General features: G+C 53.7%; 1 protein-coding gene across 8 annotated transcripts; it reads right to left on the bottom strand.

Annotated features, from left to right (window-relative positions):
- Window positions 1–36: 36 nt before the first annotated feature.
- Window positions 37–22447, bottom strand: KLC4 (kinesin light chain 4). 8 transcript variants are annotated; one of them, XM_031603329.2, is made up of 16 exons: window positions 22315–22447; window positions 13038–13304; window positions 12633–12863; window positions 12224–12302; window positions 11912–12137; window positions 11523–11610; window positions 11020–11121; window positions 10523–10696; window positions 10270–10369; window positions 9732–9784; window positions 7849–7916; window positions 7659–7767; window positions 6919–7068; window positions 792–916; window positions 645–702; window positions 37–574 (listed from the first exon to the last, which is right to left on the bottom strand). In XM_031603329.2, the coding sequence occupies exons 2-16, from the start codon at window positions 13284–13286 to the stop codon at window positions 485–487; spliced, it is 1902 nt and encodes a 633-aa protein (XP_031459189.1). In that variant the 5' UTR covers window positions 13287–13304; window positions 22315–22447; the 3' UTR covers window positions 37–484. The 8 variants fall into 8 exon arrangements, with proteins under 8 accessions (XP_031459189.1, XP_031459193.1, XP_031459192.1 ...); XM_031603333.2 differs by having other exon boundaries at window positions 6946–7068; XM_031603332.2 differs by lacking the exon at window positions 22315–22447 and adding an exon at window positions 21617–22101.
- Window positions 22448–22473: the final 26 nt, after the last annotated feature.

The raw sequence follows: 22473 nt of genomic DNA, 5'->3' as shown, positions 1-22473 counted from the left end.
CGCGCGGCCCCCCGCCGCCCCAAGGAGCGCCCGGCGTCACGGGGAGGGTCGTGGCTTTATTTCATAAAATAACATACATCAGCCGAGGGGAGCCGGGATCGCGGCGGGGCCGTGCCCCCCCCCCGCCGCGCCCCCGGGCGGGCGATGCCGGGCGGTGCTGCGGGCGGCCCCGCGTTCCGGGCGACGGTGGCGGTGCGGCGGTCCGGGCGGCGGGGGCGCGTGGCGGTGCTCCGGGCGCGGCGCCGTCAGTCGGCGGCGGCCCGCGCCCACCTACCCGCCCGGCCCCCGCTCGCTCGGGCCGGGAGCGCGCGCGCGGGCTGCGCTTCCCAAACTAGCTAGGGGCTCCCCGCGGCCCCCCGGCCCGGGGCGGGACGGCGAAGGGCGGTCCGAGAGCCCGCGGTGAGGAGAACGGAGCGGTGGAGGCGGGGAGGGGGCCGGGCGCTGCCCCGCGCAGCGCAAAGCTGCGGCGAGCCGCCGCGGGCGCTCAGTTGGAAGCGAGCAGGGAGCTGTGGGAGGAGAGATCCATGCTGCTGGCGCTGAGGCCTCTGCTCTCTGCGCGGAGCCCTTGGGTACCCTGAAAAACACGGCGTGTGTCAGCGCGGGCCCCCAGCGCCGGGCCCCCCAGCTCCCGCTCCGCCGCTCACCTCGAACGAAGCGTCGCTAGACTTGTGCAGGTAATTTAGCGAGGCAGCTCGCTTCATGCTACGAGAAAGCAGAGAAGAAGCGTCGTCGTCTGATGCCCCATCCCACAGCGGCACCCGGCCCGGCGGGACCCAGGCCGTAGCCCCTACCTGGTGTTCCTGGGCTCCAGGGGCCCGTTGCCCTGCAGCTTCTTGACCAACATCTCACTGCTCCGCCGGATCACATCCCGGATTTTCCCCAGGGAGCTGCTGCGCTGGAGGGTACCGCTGCCGTCCTGGAGACGGAGACACAAGCCGGGGGGCGAGGACTGAGCAGCACGTAGGAAGCTCTAGTGTGCTGTGAACCAGGCCGCACCAGGCAGCCCCAGCCCTGTTCCGTCTCCTACGGCTCAGCTGGCAGCTATGAGGAGGTCCGAGCAGGTGCTGGTGGGAAGCCCCACGCTTAGGGATACTTTTAGTTGGGACAGGATGTGCTGCTGGGTCACTTGCCTCAAAGACTCTCTTCCCAATATGGAGACCAGGCTCAACTCCCCTCCTTGCTCCATCAGTGCCATTCTCTCCACGCAGCGCTCATCTCGTTCCAGCTTGCTGGTTTCACAGCTCCACTCGTGTCAGGCAGCACCACTCTACACACCCATACACACTCAGCCCACCTTGAAAGCCCCCCCAAGACTCAAACAATTATCTTTGTAGTTGCTGAGCAGTGCAGGCAGCTCCATTCCACAGGGGATGCGCTGCTCCTCTGTCTGACTGCTGTTAGGGCCCCTTACAGGGCACTCAGCCCTTGCCAGGCTCCAGCCCATCTGGACTCACTCCACGCATACAAAGCACATGCTGCCAGTGTGAGGCCACCTTCTGCCACCATCACCAAGCTCTCCTGCACAGCCACGAACCTCCTTATGGAAGGTTGCAACATCACTGCTGATGAGGGACTGCTTTTGTTCTTATAATCTGCTAACAGCAGTCTTCCTCTGTGTCAGTCCTATTGGCCTCAAGGGCTGCCTCTCCCGGCCCAAGGAGGCAGTAAGAAAATGGAGGTAAAGCACCGAAGACCTTTGCTCCTTACGAGCAAGTGTGATACCCTTTTATATGGTCTCCACGAGCAGAATGCCCCCTGGCCTAGGCCAGCAGAAGCCAGAGCCCCAGGATTGTTTGTGCAGCTCTGCAGGCTCTGCCTTAAGGCCCCTCCTGCTCTTTCCGAGGTTTCCAGGAACCACCCTAGCACCAGGGAAACACTTCCCTGCTCTGGTTACCCAATGCTGATCCAGCCCTAGACCCCCTTATTACGTGAACAAGATGTTTCCTACCAGCAAACCTTTCTCTTGATTCTGGTCTCATCTGTTCCCGGATAAACCAAATGAGCCTCTTTGTGGTAATGAGAAAGCAAAGGGCTTCCAAACTAGGATTTGTGTGCTGTTGCAGCAAGGCACCCACGCACCAGGAATGCAGAAAGCACCATCAGCATTAGCAAGGCAAGCACTCAGCTCCACCAGCAGGCATCCTAGGCAGGTTTTGGAAGAGCCATCCATCAGCATGGCACTACCATAGTAGGGGACAGGGAAGAAGAAAAAGAGCCCTGCCACCACTAGCCCCTGTGCTACCACCCTCCTGGCAGGGTACTGCCATGTCAAGCTCTGTTCTTTTTGCCAGGATACAGCAGCCAGAGGTAGAAAAGGGAGCACTGCTGGGGCAGTGGAGCAGGACTGTGGTACAGAGGCAGCAAGAAGCTGCCCAGGGCCCAAGCAAGCTCTACAGTCAGGGGTGGTGAACAGAGCCGCACTTGCCCAGCTACAGTGATGCAGGCTAACTGCAGCTCAATGCCAGAACCAAGTTCTGCTGCATGCTGGATTAAAAATAGCCTTCTCTCTCTCCCCCCTCCCTCTTCTGCAGGTTATTTTTAACCCAGAACATGGAAGGCGCTTGGTTTACCGCAAAGCACCCACCTCACTGCACCCACGAGGACTAGAGCACTCAAAGCACAAGCAGCAGCTTCAGCACTGAGTCACTCTCCCCTACACATTCCCACTCTGTCTCTGCATGGGGGCAAAGGACTCAGGCAGGATTTAAGAGCATGCACCAGAGGACACCGTGGGGTATTTTTCTGGCTAATGAAAACAGCAGTTGAGAAAGAACCAGCCTCAGATGCTCCATGTCAGCCCTACAATGTGACTGCAGAGCTATGGTTGGAAGCAACCCCAGTTTGAGGCAGGGAGCTGTGTCCTTCTGCTCCAATGCTCAGCCCAGAAGAGATGCGCCCATACCACCCACACAGCAGCACATGCCCCTGCATACACACAGACACTGAGCACCCACACCTGATCCAGCAGCATTTTGCCCCCACCGCCCCAGGGCTGACCGATGCTGGCCTACAAAGCATGGAAAGAAGCACAGGGCAGCGGTTCAGGTCTGTCTCCCTTTAATCACAGGTACAGTTGTTACAGCACCAGGTCCATGGCAGGCAAAGCAGAGGCAGGTGGTGCTGAGGCCTGAACGTGCCCTGCTCTGGGGACTCACCACGCTCCAACAGCATGGAGCAGCAGTAGGAGAGAGGGGCAGGGAAGGCATGGCCCTAGATCTCCTTTCAGCAAGCACCAGCTCCCAGGAGAGCAGTATGCGAGTGCCCCGAGGCCTCTGCATCACCACAGGAAAGCCAGGCCCAGACAGACATAAGCACATTTATTATTACAGCCTACCAGATGACTAGCATGAGAGAAACTACCTACTTAAATAAATAAGGGAGGGGGGAAAATCCTGCGCTGGCCTGTGGGCTCTGTCCCGCTGCCTGCAGCCTCCCCAGGCTCAACTCTCATAGGAGGTAGGATGAGGGTGTGCATCCGAGGGCGTGCATCTGAGGGCATGAGGCTCAAGGCCTTAAGAAACATCCCCTTCTCCAGCAGTGACTGACAGCACTCTGGTGAAGTCCCATCAGAGGCACTGAGCCACCCCCACAGAAGCCCAGGGCAGAACTGCCTCCCTGGCAGCCACAGAGTGACAATCCTGCCCTCTACATGAGGAAGGACAGCAAGTCACAATCCCAAGGGCCACACCTCATAAGCCAGGTCTTGTGTTCAAGAACTCCTCCCTGAGCAATGTGGCCCATTCTTCCCTGGAAAGCCTTGCCTCCTGCAGAAATCCCCCTTTAGCCAGCTCACCTCCCACTCATGCTTGGAATACCCCAAGCCCCAGCTCTTCCTTTCCTCACATCCTTCTCTGCACCTCCTTTTTCTCTCACCTGCTCTGCTTCAAACCAGCCTGTTCTCCATCTCAACCACTTCTAACTGCTTGCAGAAGAGTTCTGCTCTCCTCCCACCCTTCTTCCCTCTGCCTCCAAGGAATAGCATATAGCTTCACCCTCACCTTTTCTTCTCTCAGGGCACACATCCAACAACCCTGGAGCAACAGGCAGCCCATACCACCACCAAGCAAGAAATTCAGTTACAGTATCAGGTGAGGAGTTGGCAACTAAGCACACATGCCCTAGCATGTCCCTGTTTGATGCACAGCCCTTGGCTGTCACCCCCAATCCTAGCTCAGATGTGCAGTAGCTATGGGCCACCCTCCATCCCCATGCCCTGCAGAGATCCACATGCTGGCCCTACGCTGCAGAGCTCAGCAGGGAGGAGAGCAAGATGGAGGCTGTCCTGTGCTGCAGGTAGAGCCCAACTCATAGGTGGTCAGCGCAGGTTCACTACAGGGCACTAACATCAGCTATGCCTACAGGGAAGAAAGTAACTGGGCACACAACAGTCCTGCCAAGGCTAGGCCTCTGTGTCCCTAAACAGCCCTCCCATCTTCACAACTCCATCCTGGCCTCTGCAGAGATGGAGGGAACAAGCTATGAGGGTTCAGGATGTCTAATGATGGTGGAGTCAGTACACCTGAAGACAATCCCCTGCAGGCTTGGTCCCCAGGGCTGTGCAAGGGCAGGTGGGGAGGTGAGGGCACACAAGGGGACGGTGGCCCACCACCCTGACCAGGAGGAACAGGCAGCTCCATGCAGATTCCTCCTGCTCTTGTTGGCCCCAGGCACTCCTCTGCAGGCGCTGTGGTGCCCTCATCTGCCAGGAGGGTTGGGGGACTGGTGTGGACTTCTCGCCGAGGAAGGAGGGATGGTGTGGAGGATAAAGTTGGAAGATACAACACAAACATCCAGGTGATTGATTGCGGTGGAAGGGAAAGAGGGAGTCTCGGGAGGCATTTAAGCCTAGTGCACAGAAAGGAGAGAGACACAGTTTACAAGCCCATGAGGTTGCAGGTAGTCCAGGGAGCTGGTGGGTCAGGTCCCAGGCTGCATGCAGTGACCATGGGCCACTTTTAGGTGGGGAGGGAGGGTGGAGAGGCTAAATCAGCAAGCTCCTGTTTTAAATGGGCCACAAGTAGCTAGGTCAGGCCCTGGGGTGTTTCCAGAGCTACCCTGGGCAGCTGGGTACAGTCGTTGGTGTTCTTGGGGCATCCAGAGCTATGCCTGCAGCAGCTGACAGCCGAAGGGATGGCAACAGAGGTGGGCCTGGGCACCACACCTAAGATCTCCACAGTGGTGCAAGGAACAACTGACTGTAACTGAAGATGGAGCTGCCCCAGCCTTCTCCGGGGGGAGCTGCAGGGAGCTGGCTGGGCAGAGGGAGCTGGCTGTATGTGCAGCCAACTAGGAAGAGCACCAAGCACCACATGACAGCAGCCATATCTCTAGGGTGCTGGGTTAGCCCCCCCGCCAAGCCCCTTCCATACAGCTGACTGTGGGCAACCTTGATAAGCCCCTTGGGAAAGGATCATAGGTGCAGGGGATATCCCCATCTATGGGGTCAGGCTGCAGGAGAAGGTGACACTGTCTGCTTGCCTTAGGCTGATAGCTCAGAGGCCAGCAGGAAGGCCTATGCTGCATTGCAGAAAGCAATCAGCCAATGCCAACCACAGCCAGGAGGTGCTGCAGAGAGTCACCAACCAGGTCAGGGACCGGGTGATCCTAATCCAATGATGCAGCCTTTCTTCCTCCACACTTCTCCCCCCCCCTCTACTAACAAGGAACGTGAGGGTCAGGACAAAGACCCTCTTCACCCTTGAAGATGAATTAGCCGAGACAGAGAACAGCCTTGCATCTGGAGGAGCTGCTGGGCCCCTTCAAAGCTCAGCTCTCCAGTCCCTCTCCAGCCACCTGTGGGGTACAATCCACAATCAAGAGAGCCAGGCTTTAGGTTTGGATGTTGAGGGGCTGTCATGGCAACAGGGAAGAAGAAGGAAGAAGGGGAACAGCTCATGCGGGTGAGGATGGCCACATGGAGAAGGGTTAGTGACAGCAGATGTGAGGGGGAGTAGAGGATTCATGCTCAGTGCATCGCTTATGCCAGGCTGCAGCCAGCCCTAGGTGCCAGCTACACTACACTCTCAGCCAGAGTCTGCAGGAAGAACGGTAAGCATTAACAGCTCCAGCAGCCCTCAAGCCAAGCATCCACCAGCACCATGCTCACTTGTTGCCTCTTCTCCATCCTCCTCCTTGAAGAAACCACCTGTCTCAGACCTGGACCGCTACCTTCCTCCAAACTCAGTACTAGTGACCACAGTGCCCTTCAGTCTCAGAGCAAGAACAATAGGGTCACCCTGAATGAGCCTCAGCTAACAGCAGCCTCTTTTGCCACTGCCAGTCAGCCCCGCCAGGCATCCCAAGAAAACCTGCCTTTTCCAACCTCTGTTTGACCAGAGCCCACAGGAGGGGCACGAGACCACAAGAGGACAGTAAAGGTGTTGGCTGTGGACTATTTCCTTACATTGCAGACACAGTCACAGCCCCACCACGCGCACACACACACACACACACACACACACACACACACACCCCTCCCCAGACCCAGCATCACTTGTGGTGCGCTGCAGGACAGAAAGGCAAGTTGCTCACAGAGGCTGTCCACACAGCCTGAGATGGGGCTGACACTCAGCCACAGCCTCAAGAGGAGAGCAGCGGGAAGAGGTGTTAATAAGGTCGCCAAGGCTAAGATTAAGGGCAGGCTAGGACCAGCTCATGCTGTGCACTGCCAGGAACTGGAAACCCCCTGGAAGTGAGAATTCTTCAGAGTGCCTGGCCCGTACATGACAAGCCAGGGCCAGACGCACACCTTAGTGGGCTGGCTGGCTCATGCCAAGAAAGAGGAGAAGGAAGTGTGCAGGGAACAAATGGAGGCAGACAAGGATGCCACGACAGGCCACGCGGGGAGAGCCCTGAGCCAGGCTGTCCCTTCCCTCCAGCAGCCAGCTGAGGCCATTCTTGATGGTGTCTTGTACTTACCCCACTCCATTCCACGCCCATACTCACTTCCTCGCTACCGTCTGTGGCATTCTCGTACTTGACACTGCCACCCAGGCTCCGACGTCTCTCTGTGCCATCACCCTCCTTCAGGATCTCCACCACCTTCGTCTGGTTGATTGGGTCAATGCCCTGCAAATAGAATGGAATAAGGAAGCACCAGACTTTGCTCTTTGATGCTATTATCTGCCTGGTCCTTCTCCACCCTGAGTGACAAAAGCTTGTTGCCCCAAAAAGCTAACAGCCTTTTTTTTCCCCCCCCCCCTTCATGTTTTGATGGGTGAGGGTTTTTGCTGTCCTTCACTCTTCATGCTGGGTACTTACACCACGGACTTCCTCGTGCAGGAGCTGTAATTCCTGGACAAATTAGTGGGAAGAATGCACCCCATCAAGTGCAGACTCCTCTCAGCTGACAAAGCTTCATAGCCTGCCCTAACATAGCTGTAGGATTTCTACACACATACATATACCCCAACAGACTCCATCTCCATCTATGTATGCATACACCAGAGCAATCCCACATATGCAAACACATGTGTATCCCCTGCACAAGTAGGACCCCAACCACTGAGCTGTTCCAGTGTTACGGGAATACAAGTCACAGATAGGAGGCTGCAAGGCATAGGACAATCCCTCATCACACGCAGGGCAATGTCACAACCTGCTAGCCTCGAGTCCCACAGCATCCTCCCACCCACCAGGGAAGGTCCCTCTGGGCTTACCTGCCTCCGAGAGCGAACTGCACACTCCTCCAAGGTCTCCGCCGCCTCAAGCTTGCCCTGGCGCCGGTACAGCGCACCCAGGTTCCTCAAAGTAGTGTTCACAGTCGGGCTATGGGAACAAGCAGCAGGTGAGTGGGAGCCCTGGGGACACCTCACCCACTGCCTAGAGCTGCCCACAAACCTCTCTTACCTGCTAACCTTGCAGGCCTTGTACCAGCCACCATACTCAGCGTAGGGAGCACTGTCTCTGTGCTTGCTCTATTGGGTAAAAAGACAGTTGTTAGCCCCATGCCTAGTGCCACTCCCTGGCCTGTGCTCTCACATTGGCACCAGGGTTAAACCCAGGGCTATACCCTTACACCAACCCAGCCTCTGGAAACACAACACACAAATGTTGCCATGAAGTCCCGGCAGATTCCTGGAGAGAAAGGCTGAAACCTTTTTGCAAGTTAATTTGAGACAAGATGATGTGATGCCCTATCTCCAGCAAAGAGCATGTTCTTATCTCCTTGCCCCTTCTGTAGTACCAAAGGTAGCAAGGACAACAAAGCTCAAAAACAGTGGTTGGAAATACACGGCACTCCCAACACTAGCATGCAGAGATACCCAAACCTACAAATTCCATAGCTTCTGCACCATAAAACTAGTCCTGCCTCTGTCAGGAGCAGCAGCTCCACAGCTGTGCATTCCCTCTGGCAATTGTCCCAGCTTGGAAGAAACTGCCCTTGCACAGACCACTTCCCTTACAAAGCCCCACAACACTTCTTGGATCATTATTCCACACACAGGTGCTTTCCCAAGCCATAGTCACACTTGGTTTCTTTGCATCAGAGCCTGGGTGAGCACAGGGTTAGAAGCACTCAGGACTCAAAAACAAGGTAACCAAAACCAAGGGGAAGAATGTTGAATGTCTGTCAGTGGGGAAACAGCCTAGACTCGAGGGCTGCGGTCACCAATACCTGGCTAGGAAGACCACAGCAGATGTGTTATGCCACTGGACCTGGGCAGCTGCCGAGACAAAGCCATCTCAGGGGCAGGAAAAGCAGCTCAATTCTTGCCCAGGCTGCACAATTAATTAAATTTCCAGTTGTAAATCTGTCCCACAAGGATGGGCTTCCAGGTCTGCTCTACAGGCCTGGGAGAGAAGGGGACACAGACAGTATAGTTTCAATGGGCCTGGTTTGGACAGCAGATTTAGAGAAATAATATTTCCCAAAGGCATTCTGTTCTCCCACCCTTGCTGCAAAGCTTGTGTTAACTGGAGCATAGCTCCACACTGCAACAGTCTGCTCATGATCTCGCACTTCTAAGACACCATCAGAAAGAAGTGTCTCAATTCAAGAGTAAGATGGTGAGCCTGGGCCCTACTCCACCCAATTTCTCTTGCAGTGTAGTGCCACAGCCAGTATATTTTTTTGTAGTAGCAGCCATTCACTCTGTTTTGTCCTCCTGGCAAAAAGCAGACTCAACTCTGCTGTATTTATCAGCTGCAACAGAAAGCAGAGCTCAGGAAACAGCTTCCCTGTCTCTCTGCCAAATCCAAGGCCCTCATTCAGAGGCCAGCTAAGACACTGAACAGCTAGAAACCTGTCTGGAGTTCTTTTCCATAAGGTTTGGATCTGCTTGCTAAGCAAGGTGATAACAGTAGTCTCTTCTTAACCCACTTCTTCCTCAGGCAGCCTCAAGATATGTTCTGGGTACTGGCAGCACCAAAACCCTGCAGCACAACTCTGCCATCAACCATCTTCCATTATCTTCTTGCCTTAGAGGTTTCACTAAAACAAAGAGAGTGCATGCAGCCATGGCTAAGGCACTGAACAACTCCCCACTCCAAGAAAAATGTCATGTCCTCTGATGGGCCTCCATTCCTCAGTGCCCCAAGGGACAACCATACTTCCCCCATTCCACACACCACTCCTGTCCTTTATCAGTGGCCACGGCAGCTCTTCAGACTGTAGAAAGGAGGGTCTGGTTGTATCTGGTTGTGATACAAGGGGATCAAAATCCTAGGAACTCCTTCCCCTACTGGGGCTCTTGCTGCTATCAACAGGCTGCACCCCAACTCAAACTTACCTTGCTCATCTCCTCTCTCTCCTCTGCATGCATCCAGATCGGCTTGTGTTCATCTGTGTGGGGGAAAAATGGAAGACAGCTCCACTCACCACTTTATCTTTGGTACTCTGCCACTTCCACTACTGCTCTGCTTTCTGCACAGCCCAGCACTAATCTCCAAAGCCAGCAGCTCATCACAGGGCTTCCAGTCACTGGCTAGAGCCCCAAGAAAGGCAACTGACACTGCAAGAGCAGAGCATAGGAAAGAGGGAATAAATTCTCCCCTACCTGTGCCAGAACTACAGGAGAAACTTCAACTCATGCCTGAGAAGCATTACGATCTTTTCTCCCTTTAAGCCACAACTGCTTGCCAACCTAGCAGACTGAAAGCTAGAGCTCACTAAGACTCCTTCTGAGAGAAGTGAGGCAGCATAACTAGAATGGCAGTGTCTCAATGCCTGCCCAAAAACAAGGGCTCTGCAAGGTATCCCATCCCTCTACCACACAAGTGGAGGAAGAGCAAACTGTTCACTCTTGCCCCTGTAGAGTATGTACAAACCATCCACAGAGCCAAACTCCTTCACGTGAGCACGGGTAAGGATCTCCTTGTACAGCACCTCTGCATCTTTGTATTTGCCTTGCTTCAAGTAACAGGAGGCCTGCAACCAAGAAAACAGCTCCAATCCCACTGGCAACACAAGTTAACCCTCCCCACTTCTCCCAGCTATCTCCCTGTTTCCTCTAGACACCAGACAGTGTGTCTACTAAGACACCACCACCTATCCCCACATGGCCTCTTCCCAGGGTCTCACCAGGTTGTTCTTGGTCTTGGCTACATTGGGATCATCAGGACCCAGGCAGCTCTCATAGATCTCCAGGGCCCTGCAGTAATAGTACTCCACCTCCTCATATTTGCCTTGGTTCTGGCACAGCAGGGCCAGATTGTTCAGTTGCTTGGCCACATCAGGATGGTCTTTGCCTAGGACCTGGATACACAGAAATCACAAGACAACAATACTTAAATTGTAATGAACATTCCAGGTGACATCCAAGCAGCTCCAGCCCAACCCAGAGGATGTGCGTTTGTCAGCCAGGAGCTAAGGGCTACAGAGGTTAAGTGGAGAAATTCTAGCTCCCACATCCCATCAGGCCTTTCCAAACACTGCAAACACTGGAGAGAAAAGAAAGGTGGTGGCACAATCAGCAGCTGAAGAGACTGGGTGGGTCCTAGATCTTTCAGGTGCAGTAAGATAGGGAGAGAAAACCATAAGGTTGAGCTGGAAGGAAGGAGAGCATAAGAGACTAGTACCTTCTCACGGATCTCCAGGGCTCGCTTACAGAGTGGTTCTGCTTCTTTGTACTTCCCTCTCTTGCCATAGAGAACAGCCAGATTGTTCAAAGTTGCAGCCACCTGCATAGACATAAGCTTCTCTGTGAAACAAAGCCAAATTCAGTGGGACCAACCTGGGGAGCAAGCAGCAGTAACTGTCCCATTCTTTCACCCCTGCAGTACAGATGCTTCTGGAGATAACAAGGTCCAGAGGCAGAAAGTCATCTTGCCTACGTAACAGAATCCAGGAGATGCCATCTCCTGATTGGCCATACTGAACAAGACAGCAGAAAATACAACACAGTGCCCCCATAATACCATGTAAACAGCACCCCAGCCATCACCTGGCACACTGCTATCCCTGGCAGCCCAGCACCAAGGGGCCAGGCTACAGAGAAGTCACAAAGGAAAGGGGCACTGTACTAGCCCCGGTGGCATGTACAGGTCAAAAGAAGTGACTAAAAGAGAAAGCAGATACTCACTGCAGGGTGGTCTTTACCCAGGGTCTTCTCACGGATAGAGAGAGCATCATTCAAGAGATGCGCTGCCTCCTTGTATTTATTCTGATCCCTGCAATGCAAAGCCAATAAGTTACCTGGGGTTTGGACAACACAGCCTGAAGCAAGCAGAACCATGAGCAACACTCCTCCCTCCACAAAGATCAGCCTCCCACAGCCCTTTCCTTTCCTCATTCCTCAGTTTAGTTTTATCAGGGAGTTTGGTGGTCCAAATACTTCATCTATGCCAAAACCTTTTTTGAAAGGCAGATCACTGGAAGTTGGGAGAAATCCTTGTCACCAAAATGTGTTAATCTGGTAAAGTGAAGAGGAAGACAGCCCTCCTGGCTCAGTCCTGCCCTCCCCACCCTCACCTGTACACTAGTGCCAGGATGTTGAGCATGGTGGCCACGTCAGGGTGATCGTGGCCTGATGTCTTCTCCAGGTCCTCCAGTGCCTGCTTGCAGAGCGGCACAGCCACCTCGTAGCGTCCCTGTGAAGCGTACTGGATGACAAGGTTGTGAAGGGTGCGCAAGCGTGCAGGAATCTCATAGCCTCCTTGCTGAGCAGCTGCTACTGCACTGCTATGCTGGTGGGGCACTGTAGGCACAGAATACACCAGGGCGCATTTGGCACAGCAGGTTTGAACGGATACAGGCAGTAACTAAGCATGAGCAAGCACTCACATCCAGGACCATGTTCCTCCTCCTCATTTGGAAACAGATCATCCAGGGAGTCCTTGGTGGAATCACCTTCTTTCTCCTCCTGAGAGAATAGGAATCACAATGCTGTTCATTCTCAGAAAACAGCAGCTTGGGCTGACTCAGCTGCCACCAATACCCTTAACTTCTTGGTCATCCCTACTACCACCTTTCTCCCATCCAACAAAACCAAGTTTCCCCCATCATAGCTTGGCACTCTCTTCCATGTTTTGCCAGAGACCCTGCCCCAGGCACCCTTCCTCTAATTACAAGCACTGCTGTGCACTGTAGCTGGAAAGGGGTAACAACCAGAACAAGGCTGTTGCATTCAGGCAATCCTGCTGGTCCAACCCCCCAACAAAAAAGGCTGCTGCTTGACAGGACAAGGGCATACCGAAGGAGAGACATCCTCATCATACTTCTTCAGCTGGTTCATGAACTCAAGGTGTTTCTTCTCCTCCTCCAGCTGAGCCACAGTTTGTTCACTGCGCTGCAGCTTCTGCTGGGTGTTGGCAAGTTCATCACGCAGCCACTGGTTCTCCTGGCACAGTCTCCGTACCTGAGCACGCAACTTCTGCTTCTCTGACTCCACCGCATTCAGATGGTTGGACAGTGCCATCATCACCTTGTCAAGAGTCCAAGTCATAGTTAGTATTGACGATAACCTTTAATCCCCCTCACGCACAATTGGAGACCACCCTCAGCCCAGTGCTACCCTCCAGCTTATTGGTAACAGCCACATGCTTGCCTCCCCCCGTCAGTCCCAGGTACCACACAGGATGGCACTCGCTGTTCTCACCTGAGCTTCTCCAAGCCCCAGTTCAATCATCTCCACCGACTTGCGGAGCAGGTTGGATTTCTCGTGCACAAGGTTGGCTTCTTCATCTTTCTTCAGACACTTGATGGTCTCCAGCAAGCTGTGCAGGATGGAGTTGTGTTCATTCTTGAGAGCCTCCAGCCCCTGCATCACCAGCTTGGTGTTAGAAATTATCTCCTCTTGGCTCAGTTTGTCCAGTTTCTCCTCCCTTGGGTACACCATGGTGGACATAGTCCTGGTCCTTCAGCCCTACAGAGAGAGAGAGTACCAAAACTTGAGGATTTCAGTGTTGTTCCAAAGAGCTATAACCAGATACAAGCATCACAGCCTCCTTCAGGAGGCAACTGGCTGCCCACATTAAGCCTTTTCACTTTGCCCTCCTTTCTTTCTCCCTTCAGCAGCACACAGGGTATGCATCTCCCTTTCTGTGGCACTGAGCACTGACAGCCAATGCAGGTGACACGTGCAGACAGGAGACAAAAAGGCTTAGATCAGAGCTGACCTCCAACACCTCCACACTCCCAGAAGCAAGGAAAGCTGATCTGGTTTCCATTTAGGAGCAGAGATTTGTAGTTGGCAGCTGGGATTGCAAATGTGTGCACCTCCTACCCACAAACCACTGATGCAAGGAGGCTGTCAGAACTCAACACCTCTTCTGACTGTGGAAGAAAGGGAATAGAAAGCAGAGGGACACCAGTTCAAGGCATTCTGCTTCTTCAAAGGCCAATCTCCTGAAAGATCATCTCTCAAGCAGGGAGGCACCAGCAACTTTACCAGGCCAACAAAAATTCCCTGACAAAAAGCATATGCCCTGAAAATCTCAGGTCAGGCACAGAATGACCCCAGCAGCAGTAAGGGATGTAACACCACCAGCATTAACTGAATCCCATCTTTGGAAAAGCTTACATGCAGGAATTGCTAGACTTCCATTACTGTCATCTTTGTGTGGGTGTCAGCTCCAACAATAATGGCTCTTCCAGCCTTCTTCACCCTGCTGCCAGCTCAAGCATACCTCAGGTTGGCACAACTCTCTACTCCTTCCCTTTTTCCCATTCTTCCCAGATGCATAGCAGAAAAATATCAAGCTGCTGCCCTTGCACAAGGGCATCAAGCATTTTTGTCCTCCTGCACTATTTGAGCTCTAGGGTGCCTAGGATTACGGAGTGTGCAGAAATGCTGCCCCAGGCAGAGCAAGAGGGAGAGCAGCACTTCTTGGCAGGACTTCTCCCCAGCTGCACGCTCTGCCCAGGAGGATCCCCCAGCTCAACTACTAGGTCTCTGCTCTGAGCAATAGAGGGGTCCAGTCTCCTCCTCATCACTCCTCCAAGAGTTCCTCAAGCTGCATTACAGGCTGAACTCTCCTGTCTGGTTCCTATTCCAGTCACGCACATCCCTGCAGAAGTACAAACTCTCAACACCCAGCAGAGACTTTAGCAAACCTAAAGGGCAGAAACACTATTGTTCTTGAAGACCATTCTTACCTTAAGTAAGAGCTGAGTACCTCCCCACCAAGTCCCATAGTCACAACACTGACTTCATTTTTGCTTCATTATCCAGCACTAGCCCTGCACTGTATCTCACTATATTCTTCCCCTCCGAGTGTCTGCCATGCTCCACATGCAGTTACCTTGTGCATTCTCCATCTTATATTGATAAGTCTCTTCTGGAACACAACATTTCCCAGTCTGCTTTTGAGAAGACTAAATGGTAAGAATGGCATGAACTATCTCTAAGATACCGGGCACAGACTATTACCAATAAGTCTGTTGAGAACTGACCACCACCTAAATCCTGATTCCCAACTTGCTCAGCTGCCCATTCCTAGAAAATCCCATCTAGCCCAAAATTCAACTAGTAATGTTCTTTCCCACTTTTTCATAAGACATCATCTGGTGGAGTGATTGAGTGATTCATCTCTCCCTGTGTACTGGGTTAGCCATGAAATGCTGACAGTTTCCAGAAAGCACTGCTGCATCCCTCTGGGGAGGGTCTGAGCTCTTGCAGCCATCTTTATGGAGTACAAGCACTGGGGAGAGGTATGTGTTATGGACCAGGACAGAAAGCTACCAGAGCTTGCACCTTGCTAGATAACAGTGAGACAAGACCCAGATCCATAGGAAATCAGCCTCATTAATTCCGCTGTGTGCACAACTACTAATCAGGTGAGAAACTGCTGAGCTGTGTGTTAAAACACCAGTCTCTATTCCAGCAACATCCTGTTTGTTCAGCTCTTCCAGAAGAAAAAGGTTAGAGCATTCCACAGTCCCCAGGACCAACAGAATCCCACCCCAGAACTACAGATCCTCAAGGCATACCGCTGCCAATTCCTCTCCAGTCACTACTGTGAGCACCTCTGCAGACCCTGACTTTCTCCTTGAAGCACAGCCCTGCTAGGTACAACACACTTAGCACTCAGCTCCAGCCTCCTGCTTCAGGGTGAAGAGCGGACTGCCTGGGAGGTGCAAGACCTGAGAACTGCACAGGGACTGCATGCTACCAAACACCAACAAGAGAGAGCTGCAAGGAAGCTACTTAAATACTGCTACCTTTTGTGGAGCGGAGAAAACCCACCAACACCACTGGAAGATGACTTATTATCCCTCTGAAGCGTGGATTCTTCCCTACAGAGCCTTATTTCTCACCCTCCAGAGGGCTGGTGGGTCCACACTGTATGCATAGCCCTGAGAGAGGAAACACACTCTATGGCAACCAACACCAAGGTCAGGCAGGCTGAGGTTGCTGTATAAGCACTCTTCCTACTCCCACACATTCAGTAAAGAACATGCAGTGTCCTTTATGAGGGATAAAAAAGCACTCAGAGGCTCCTGCAGAGAGGAGCAGATACACCAGCATTTGCCTTTGGAAGGAGGAGTTGCAGACTTGGAGAAAGCAAGCTTTTCCAGCAAGTTCCTGAGGAGCACCCAGCTCCTGGTTCCTCCTGCTGCCTTCCCCACAGCTCAGGGGGTGCTGCAGCTCAGGCCTCCACCAGCATGTTTCCGCTCTACTTGGCATGTCTTCCCTGCTTAAGGAGAGCTGCTAGGACTGGCCTCCACTCCCTGCCACTGCTCTCATTTGGAGGGGTGCCGCAGGAAGGCAGGGAAGGAACATGCGTGCACTGAGCTCTGTGGCAGCCGCAGCGACCAGCTGGGAATCCACCAGCTGTCACATCCTCCTAGGCACAAACCTTTTTCCTGCATGCAAGTGCAACACCGGGGAAGCACTAAGCATCAGCATTTTCACCAGCCCACTGCCTCCAAAAAGCACTCCCACATGCAAGAGCTTAAAGAGGAAAGAGCTGAAAACTTCCCTGCCTGTATCTCAAACCCACAACTGCTGCCACAGAGACAAGGATGCCAGACTAAACGGGTCCAAGCAAATCCGAAAGATTACATCATTATGCCAAATGCTAGGAGGCTACAGAAAGCAACAAAACTGGGACCAGAGAAATCAGGGCTCAAATACAACAGAAACAGACTTCAGGTGGGCATTACCTCTGTGCACGCCTCAACAAATTCCTTTCACCTCGCTGACTCTCTGCATGTTCCTAGATCAAGTATATGTAAGAGGCAGGGTACTGTCACAGCTTGCACAAGCGATGCTGTCAGGACAATAATTGCAGCTTCCTTCAAGCTGCAGATGGCCTGCCAGGGTTTTCTGTAGAGAAGTGAGCGCAGATTTTAGCAGCAAACTCTTCTGAAAGAGAGAGTGATCCACAAATATGGTAATTGCAGGAAAATGACTGGGTTCTGCAAAACAGCTTCCTGTGGAAAAGAATAAGACTGATTCATAGCAAAAGTGAACAAGTTTGGGAGATAAATATCCATGGTAGCATTTTAGAGATTGAAAATAAGCCTTCAGTCATCTGTTTCACAATAATTATCCCAGTCTTGTGCTGCGGGATGTGCTTTTGCTACTTAGCACAGCAGGTAGGGCTGACCTGCTTGACAGGTGCCCGAAAGGTTCTGCTGTTTCCTTTTTTTTTTCCTGCTTTTGGTCCTCTGCCAGCTCATTGTTGTTAAACTTTTAGGACAGGGGGATGTCCATGAAGCTACAACAGATTCACCACTCCTAAGGGACATCACATGAAAACGTGGACCTAATACCTTGGACACCAAAAAATAAAATAAAAGCAGTAAAAAGCAAGCAGAGCGCCAAGGCTTAGCTATCAGAGGTGGTGGTGTCAAAAGCTTATTCCATATTTTGATACCATAGTGTCAGAAAACAAACAGACCATAAGAGATGATGACCAGCTGCACAGAGCCGCTGAGGCTTCCCCTGCACAACAGGGCATGCTGATGCTGCCAGGAAACTTGCACACTTCCACAGCAGTGCCAGGAGAGCCACTGTGCTCAGGGTCACCACCCCAGGGCCCCCACAGCAGGGCCTGCAGCAGGGACAAGCTGTTACCAGGCTGCACGTACAACAATCAGCACTTCCAGGGCTGCTCTACTACACAGCACATAAGAGGCACAGCGTCCAAGGACTTCACAGCTACAAGCAGCTGCACACACACGTGTTAAGGCTTTAGGAACAAAGACAAGGGGAGGATGTTTTGCAAGTGGAGAGACAGATGGATGTGCAATCAGCTTCAGGGTAGCATTAAGAGCTCCTTCAAGCTGTGAGTAACAGCCAGAAATTAGAGGACAAATAGCCAGAAATTAGGCAACAAGTGCTGAAGTCTCATGCCTGCTGAGGTTCATGTGATGCAGAACAGGAACAGTGCTCTGTGATGCTTGCCACCAGTGCCAGCAATGCCAGGCACATCTCTTGCTCCCTTAGAGCCACTAAGAACACACTAACAGGAGATCAGTCAGGGGTCAGCACCCTGGGAGCAACAACCCAGGGTATATCTGAGCTGCAATCCCAGAGCTGAGAGATGCTACCTCAGCTCTGATAGGCATGAGGCTCTGCCACCACTTACCTCCGGCTTACAAGTTTCCCCAACCCAAGTCCTAAAAGGGAGCACCTAAGAGCCCCATCTTCTGTCCCAAGTTGTCCCCCAACCCCAGTGTGGACACTTCCTGCACTGTAGACAGTCTCAGAAGTTAAAATGACACATAGATGATCTAATGTACACTGAACAGAATGTTGTGTTGCAACTTCCTCCCTAATTAAGGAGCCTGTGATGGGTGTTGTATTATTTCAAAGGGATGTTTTGATGCCACTGGTCCATCCCCCCCACTCTGATCAGGAATCTGAAGGCTGTGTACAGTCAAGAATCGTTTATCTCCCAAGATGGAGATCCTACAATCTCTTCAGACTCCTAACATACAGCTTGATGATCCAGGGAAGAAAAAAAAAAAGACAACAATTCTAGTCTGAAATTCTATCTGATAAGCTTCTCATTGCATTTCCCTTTGCTAAGCTCCACTCCAGGACAAAGGGACCAGGCACCCTGGCACTAGACAATGTCCCATGGCCCAAGGAAAGGGAATGTAGCACATGTACCCTTTCACCAGGTCATAAGAGGACAGGGTTTCTCTGTAACACAGAAAGAGAGGCAACGCAATCCCCATCCAACAGCAGAGCTGGGAACTAAGAAAGAGCTCTCACCTATATTCTCCCACATTCCAAACACGGGACTCTCCTCAGCATCTGTGCAGGGTTTTAAAGCCAGTCTCCAAGCACAGAAATGCTTCATCCAACCAGTTTCCCCAGGCTTTACAGTCATTTGTAACTCAGCACAAGTTGACTGTGCTGCTGGAAAGGGCCCAGCCCTCCCTACGCCCTGGACAGGGACCAGGGCCAGAACTGCTTCTTTCAGCAGCAGCTGACACATGCCAGCTCCAGCCGGGTGTGAAGCACCAGGAGTTCTTCTAGATGCCAGAAGGCCTCTGTTGGGAAAGTCTGTACTAACCAGCAGTCTGCAAGAGTCCCATGGGCATTAACTAGGACTTGGGAAGCAGGCTTGCAGCTCATGTGGAAGGGCTCTCCCACAAAAATAGAACGGAGTCTCCCTTCATGCTCTTTTCCCTCAGCATAAAATATTCGTCTGCCCCAGAAGCTTCAGCACCCCACCACCATCTGATCTCAAACAGAAAATGCACTGTAGCAGAACCCTTCTGAACCCTGCAACAAGGTGGTGGTAAGCTGGCTTTCTGAGCACTTGGCCACAGTGATCCAAGCTCAGAAAGGACTGGAAAGCTTCTCTTCCCTCCTGTTTTTCTGTGCACACCTAAAAACAGTACATCAAAAGCTACTGAAGTTTGTTACAGTTGACAACAGATGACCAAGGTAAGCAATTTTGTGTTACTAAAGCAGGTATTCCAAAACCATATATTCTGACGGAGATGGAGAAGCTGATCTGGTTGGCTTTGTTTCAGATCAGTCATTCCTTTCAAGATCAGAAGAGCTTATTACTTCTGCTCTTCAGCAATCACGGAACGCAGTCATTGGAGGCAACAAAAGTACAATAAAAAGAAATAAATAGACCTGTACGCTAGCAGAAAGCCAGTCTGTGCCTTCCAACAACTCATGCTGGTTATTTTCCCAGCTGGCCAGGAAAACACACCTTTCAGTGGACCACCAGAACCAGAGGAATGGCAGTCTTTATCACATCTAAGATGTGATCACAGCAAAATTATGCTAGCATCCCCAGACCAGCTGCTAAGACTTTGTTTTTAAACTCTTGCTCATGTCTGCAGCGGCTCACCAAATCCACTCTGCATCTGCTGCGCAAGAGACTACAGTGGAACACCATTAAAACCTGTTTCCGGGCTAGAGGAGACGAGAGTTAAGCAGCTGGAACAAAGCCAGGACACGCATCTCTCCCTAGCTTCAAAATCTGATTGGGAGTCTTGCTGTACAGAATACAGAGCGAGAGCCATTACCTTGCCCTGACAGCATGAAGTGGTATTAAAGCAGGCAGAATAATTCCCAGGAGTCGATGCCTCCACAGGCATCTGTCTAATCGGAGAGCTACGCGCTGGATGTGCCTCAGGAGCACAGGGACAGCCCAGCAGGCAGCTGGGAGCTGCTGTGGACCCTGCCAGGCACCACAGCACCCACACCCTCTCCACTGCATACCTGGGACAGCTGCAGAGACCAGCTGACTATAGGCTATTTCCAGAAATAAATGGATCTCAAACCATAACAAGGCTGCCAAATCTACAGAATCAAAGTGTTACCTGCATAATAAACAAAGGATCCTGCTTACCTCTGGCTCCCTGGACCAGTTGGAGCTATGTGGCTCTTTCCTAGCAAATCAAGCCTTTATCCAGCAACTCCGCCAAGGTCAAAGTCTTAAAACATGTCCCTCGTGCCCCCCCGAGAGCCATTTAAGTCTTTGGTGTTAATACTGTTGTTCCTACCTGGGCATTCCTCTGAAACAGCTGAGGAGAACGTGCGTTTCCTTCTCCTTCTGCCAACTGCAGCAAAGCTCAGCCATGTTTATTTACTCTGCGTCTGGGCGGGCTGGATCTTTGACCCACACGCACTGAACACCACCCTTCTTTTCGCAGAGTGGTTTTTTCCACCTCTCCACGCAGGACAAGGAGGCACCGAGAACAGAGCCCAAGGGCACTAGAGGAGACCCTAGCATGGAGCAGTGGAGGCAAAGCCGCAGGAGAGCACCAGCTGCCAGCCAGGCAGAGTACAGGGGAAGCCTCTGCTGCTGCCTCTCATCATTGTGCAAATTTCTCCCGGCTGCCTGACCAGAGCACTCTGCCGCAACACCATCCCCCAGCCCCCTCCAGTCACCTCCTAGCTGCATCTTTTATCTCCCTGAGATTTACCAGAAACTGTCCCCCTGCCCAGGGTGCAGTTCTGTTTGGGAACGGCTTTGTATGCCCTTTATTTGCGGGAGGAAGGATCATGTGGGAGCAAGGCTCTGAAAGTTTGCGAGCCGTTGCTGTATGCTAGGGAGCTGCCTCCGTCATCATTTCTCCGGCTTTGTCTGGCAGCAGGAGGCACGCCCGCTGCATATCCTTGGGACAAGCAAACCAGGGAAATCCCTTCATCCCTCTCCAGCGCTACGACACAGCAATTCTGAACCTACCTGCCTAACTGTAAGCTTCCCAGAAGAGTTTCTATCAGCTCTCCCCGAAATCACAGCTCAAAGCAGTCCTTTGTTACAGGACGGCTGGGCACCCTGCCCTTCACAGTCACCAGATGGGAATCTTCCGCCCACCCCGCACCGCAGAGCAGCAGTGTACCTGGATGCCTGCAGCGGCTTGTCCAGTGCCGGCACTCCCGGAAGCCCCAGAACTGCGGAGAAGCACGGACGGCGGCGATGCGCAGCTCAAGCGATGAGTGCCGCGCTGCCCTCCGTTCTAGCAGAAACGCGGGCACCAGGCGCTCAGCAGCCAACCACACTGCGGCAGGGGGAGGGGAGGAGATGCAGACAGGCTCCAGAGGCATTACGCTGGGCGCTCTGCTGGGAGCGCAGAAAGCACCGCACACACCAAGCTCTGCGCTCCCATCCTTAGGGATCCACGAGAGCTGAGCCGCCAAACCGCTCCCGGTACAAGAGGCTGAATTTCGCACACGCAGCCCCAGGACAGCCAGCTACACCTTACGCCTGCAGCTGGAGCTCCCGCACCCCCGCCTGGTATCACCCTCACCTGTCTCACTACCGCCGCTCCCGTCCCAGCTTCTAAAGCCAAGCCGGCGGAGCCGCAGGGATCTCCCCGACCGCGCCACCGCCGTGCCCGCAGAACAGGGGGGACACGGGACGGGACCGCGGGCAGCCCGGTGTGTCAGCGCCGCGCAGTGCGGGCAGGCGTTCGTTCTGGGATTCCTTACAGAGACGACAAGCGGCACAGCCTCCACGAGTCCCGGAGCCCCGGGGAGCCGCCCGAGCTGCAGCGGGTCCGACAGCAGGGCTGCGCGCACAGCCGGCCCTCTCGCCGCTGTAGGGCAGCCCGTCGTTCTCCGCTCCCGAGGGCGAGCCGCGCAGTTACACCACCAGGCAGCAGGGCCAGAGCCGCGCTATTATTCAACCTCCCGAAGCCATTCCCGGCGGTGAGGACACGGCCTAATTATAGAGCGGCCGGCCCGGCTGCAGGCCTCCCGCGGGCCCGCCCGGCCCCAGGGCGCAGCGCGGCGACGAAGTCCGCTCTCGCGGTGCCGGCCTCACCCCGTCACAGCCGCCCGCCCGCCCGGCCCGGCCCGCAGCTCCCGCACCGCCGCCCTCGGCTCGTCCCGGCGCTCCCAGCCCGGCCGCCGGCGCCCGCCCGGCCCACCGCACGCCGAGCCCACCCCGGCCGCACCCCAACCCGCGACAAGGCGCCGAGCCCCGCACCGCGGCCCCGCGACCTACCTGCTCGGCGCGGGGCGCTGCGGGTGCGGGGCGGGGAGGCGGGGCCCGGCAGCGGGGCCGCCCCGCCGCTCTCCGCCCCCCGCTGAGCGCAGCCCCTTTAAGCACAACATGGCCGCCGCCGGCCGGCCCGGCCCCGCCCCCTGCCGCATGCGCCGTGCG

This window comes from Phasianus colchicus, chromosome 2 (genome assembly GCF_987193195.1).
Source record: "Phasianus colchicus chromosome 2, bPhaCol1.hap1.1, whole genome shotgun sequence".
Taxonomy (NCBI): domain Eukaryota; kingdom Metazoa; phylum Chordata; class Aves; order Galliformes; family Phasianidae; genus Phasianus; species Phasianus colchicus.
This window is presented reverse-complemented; position numbering and strand designations above follow the sequence as displayed.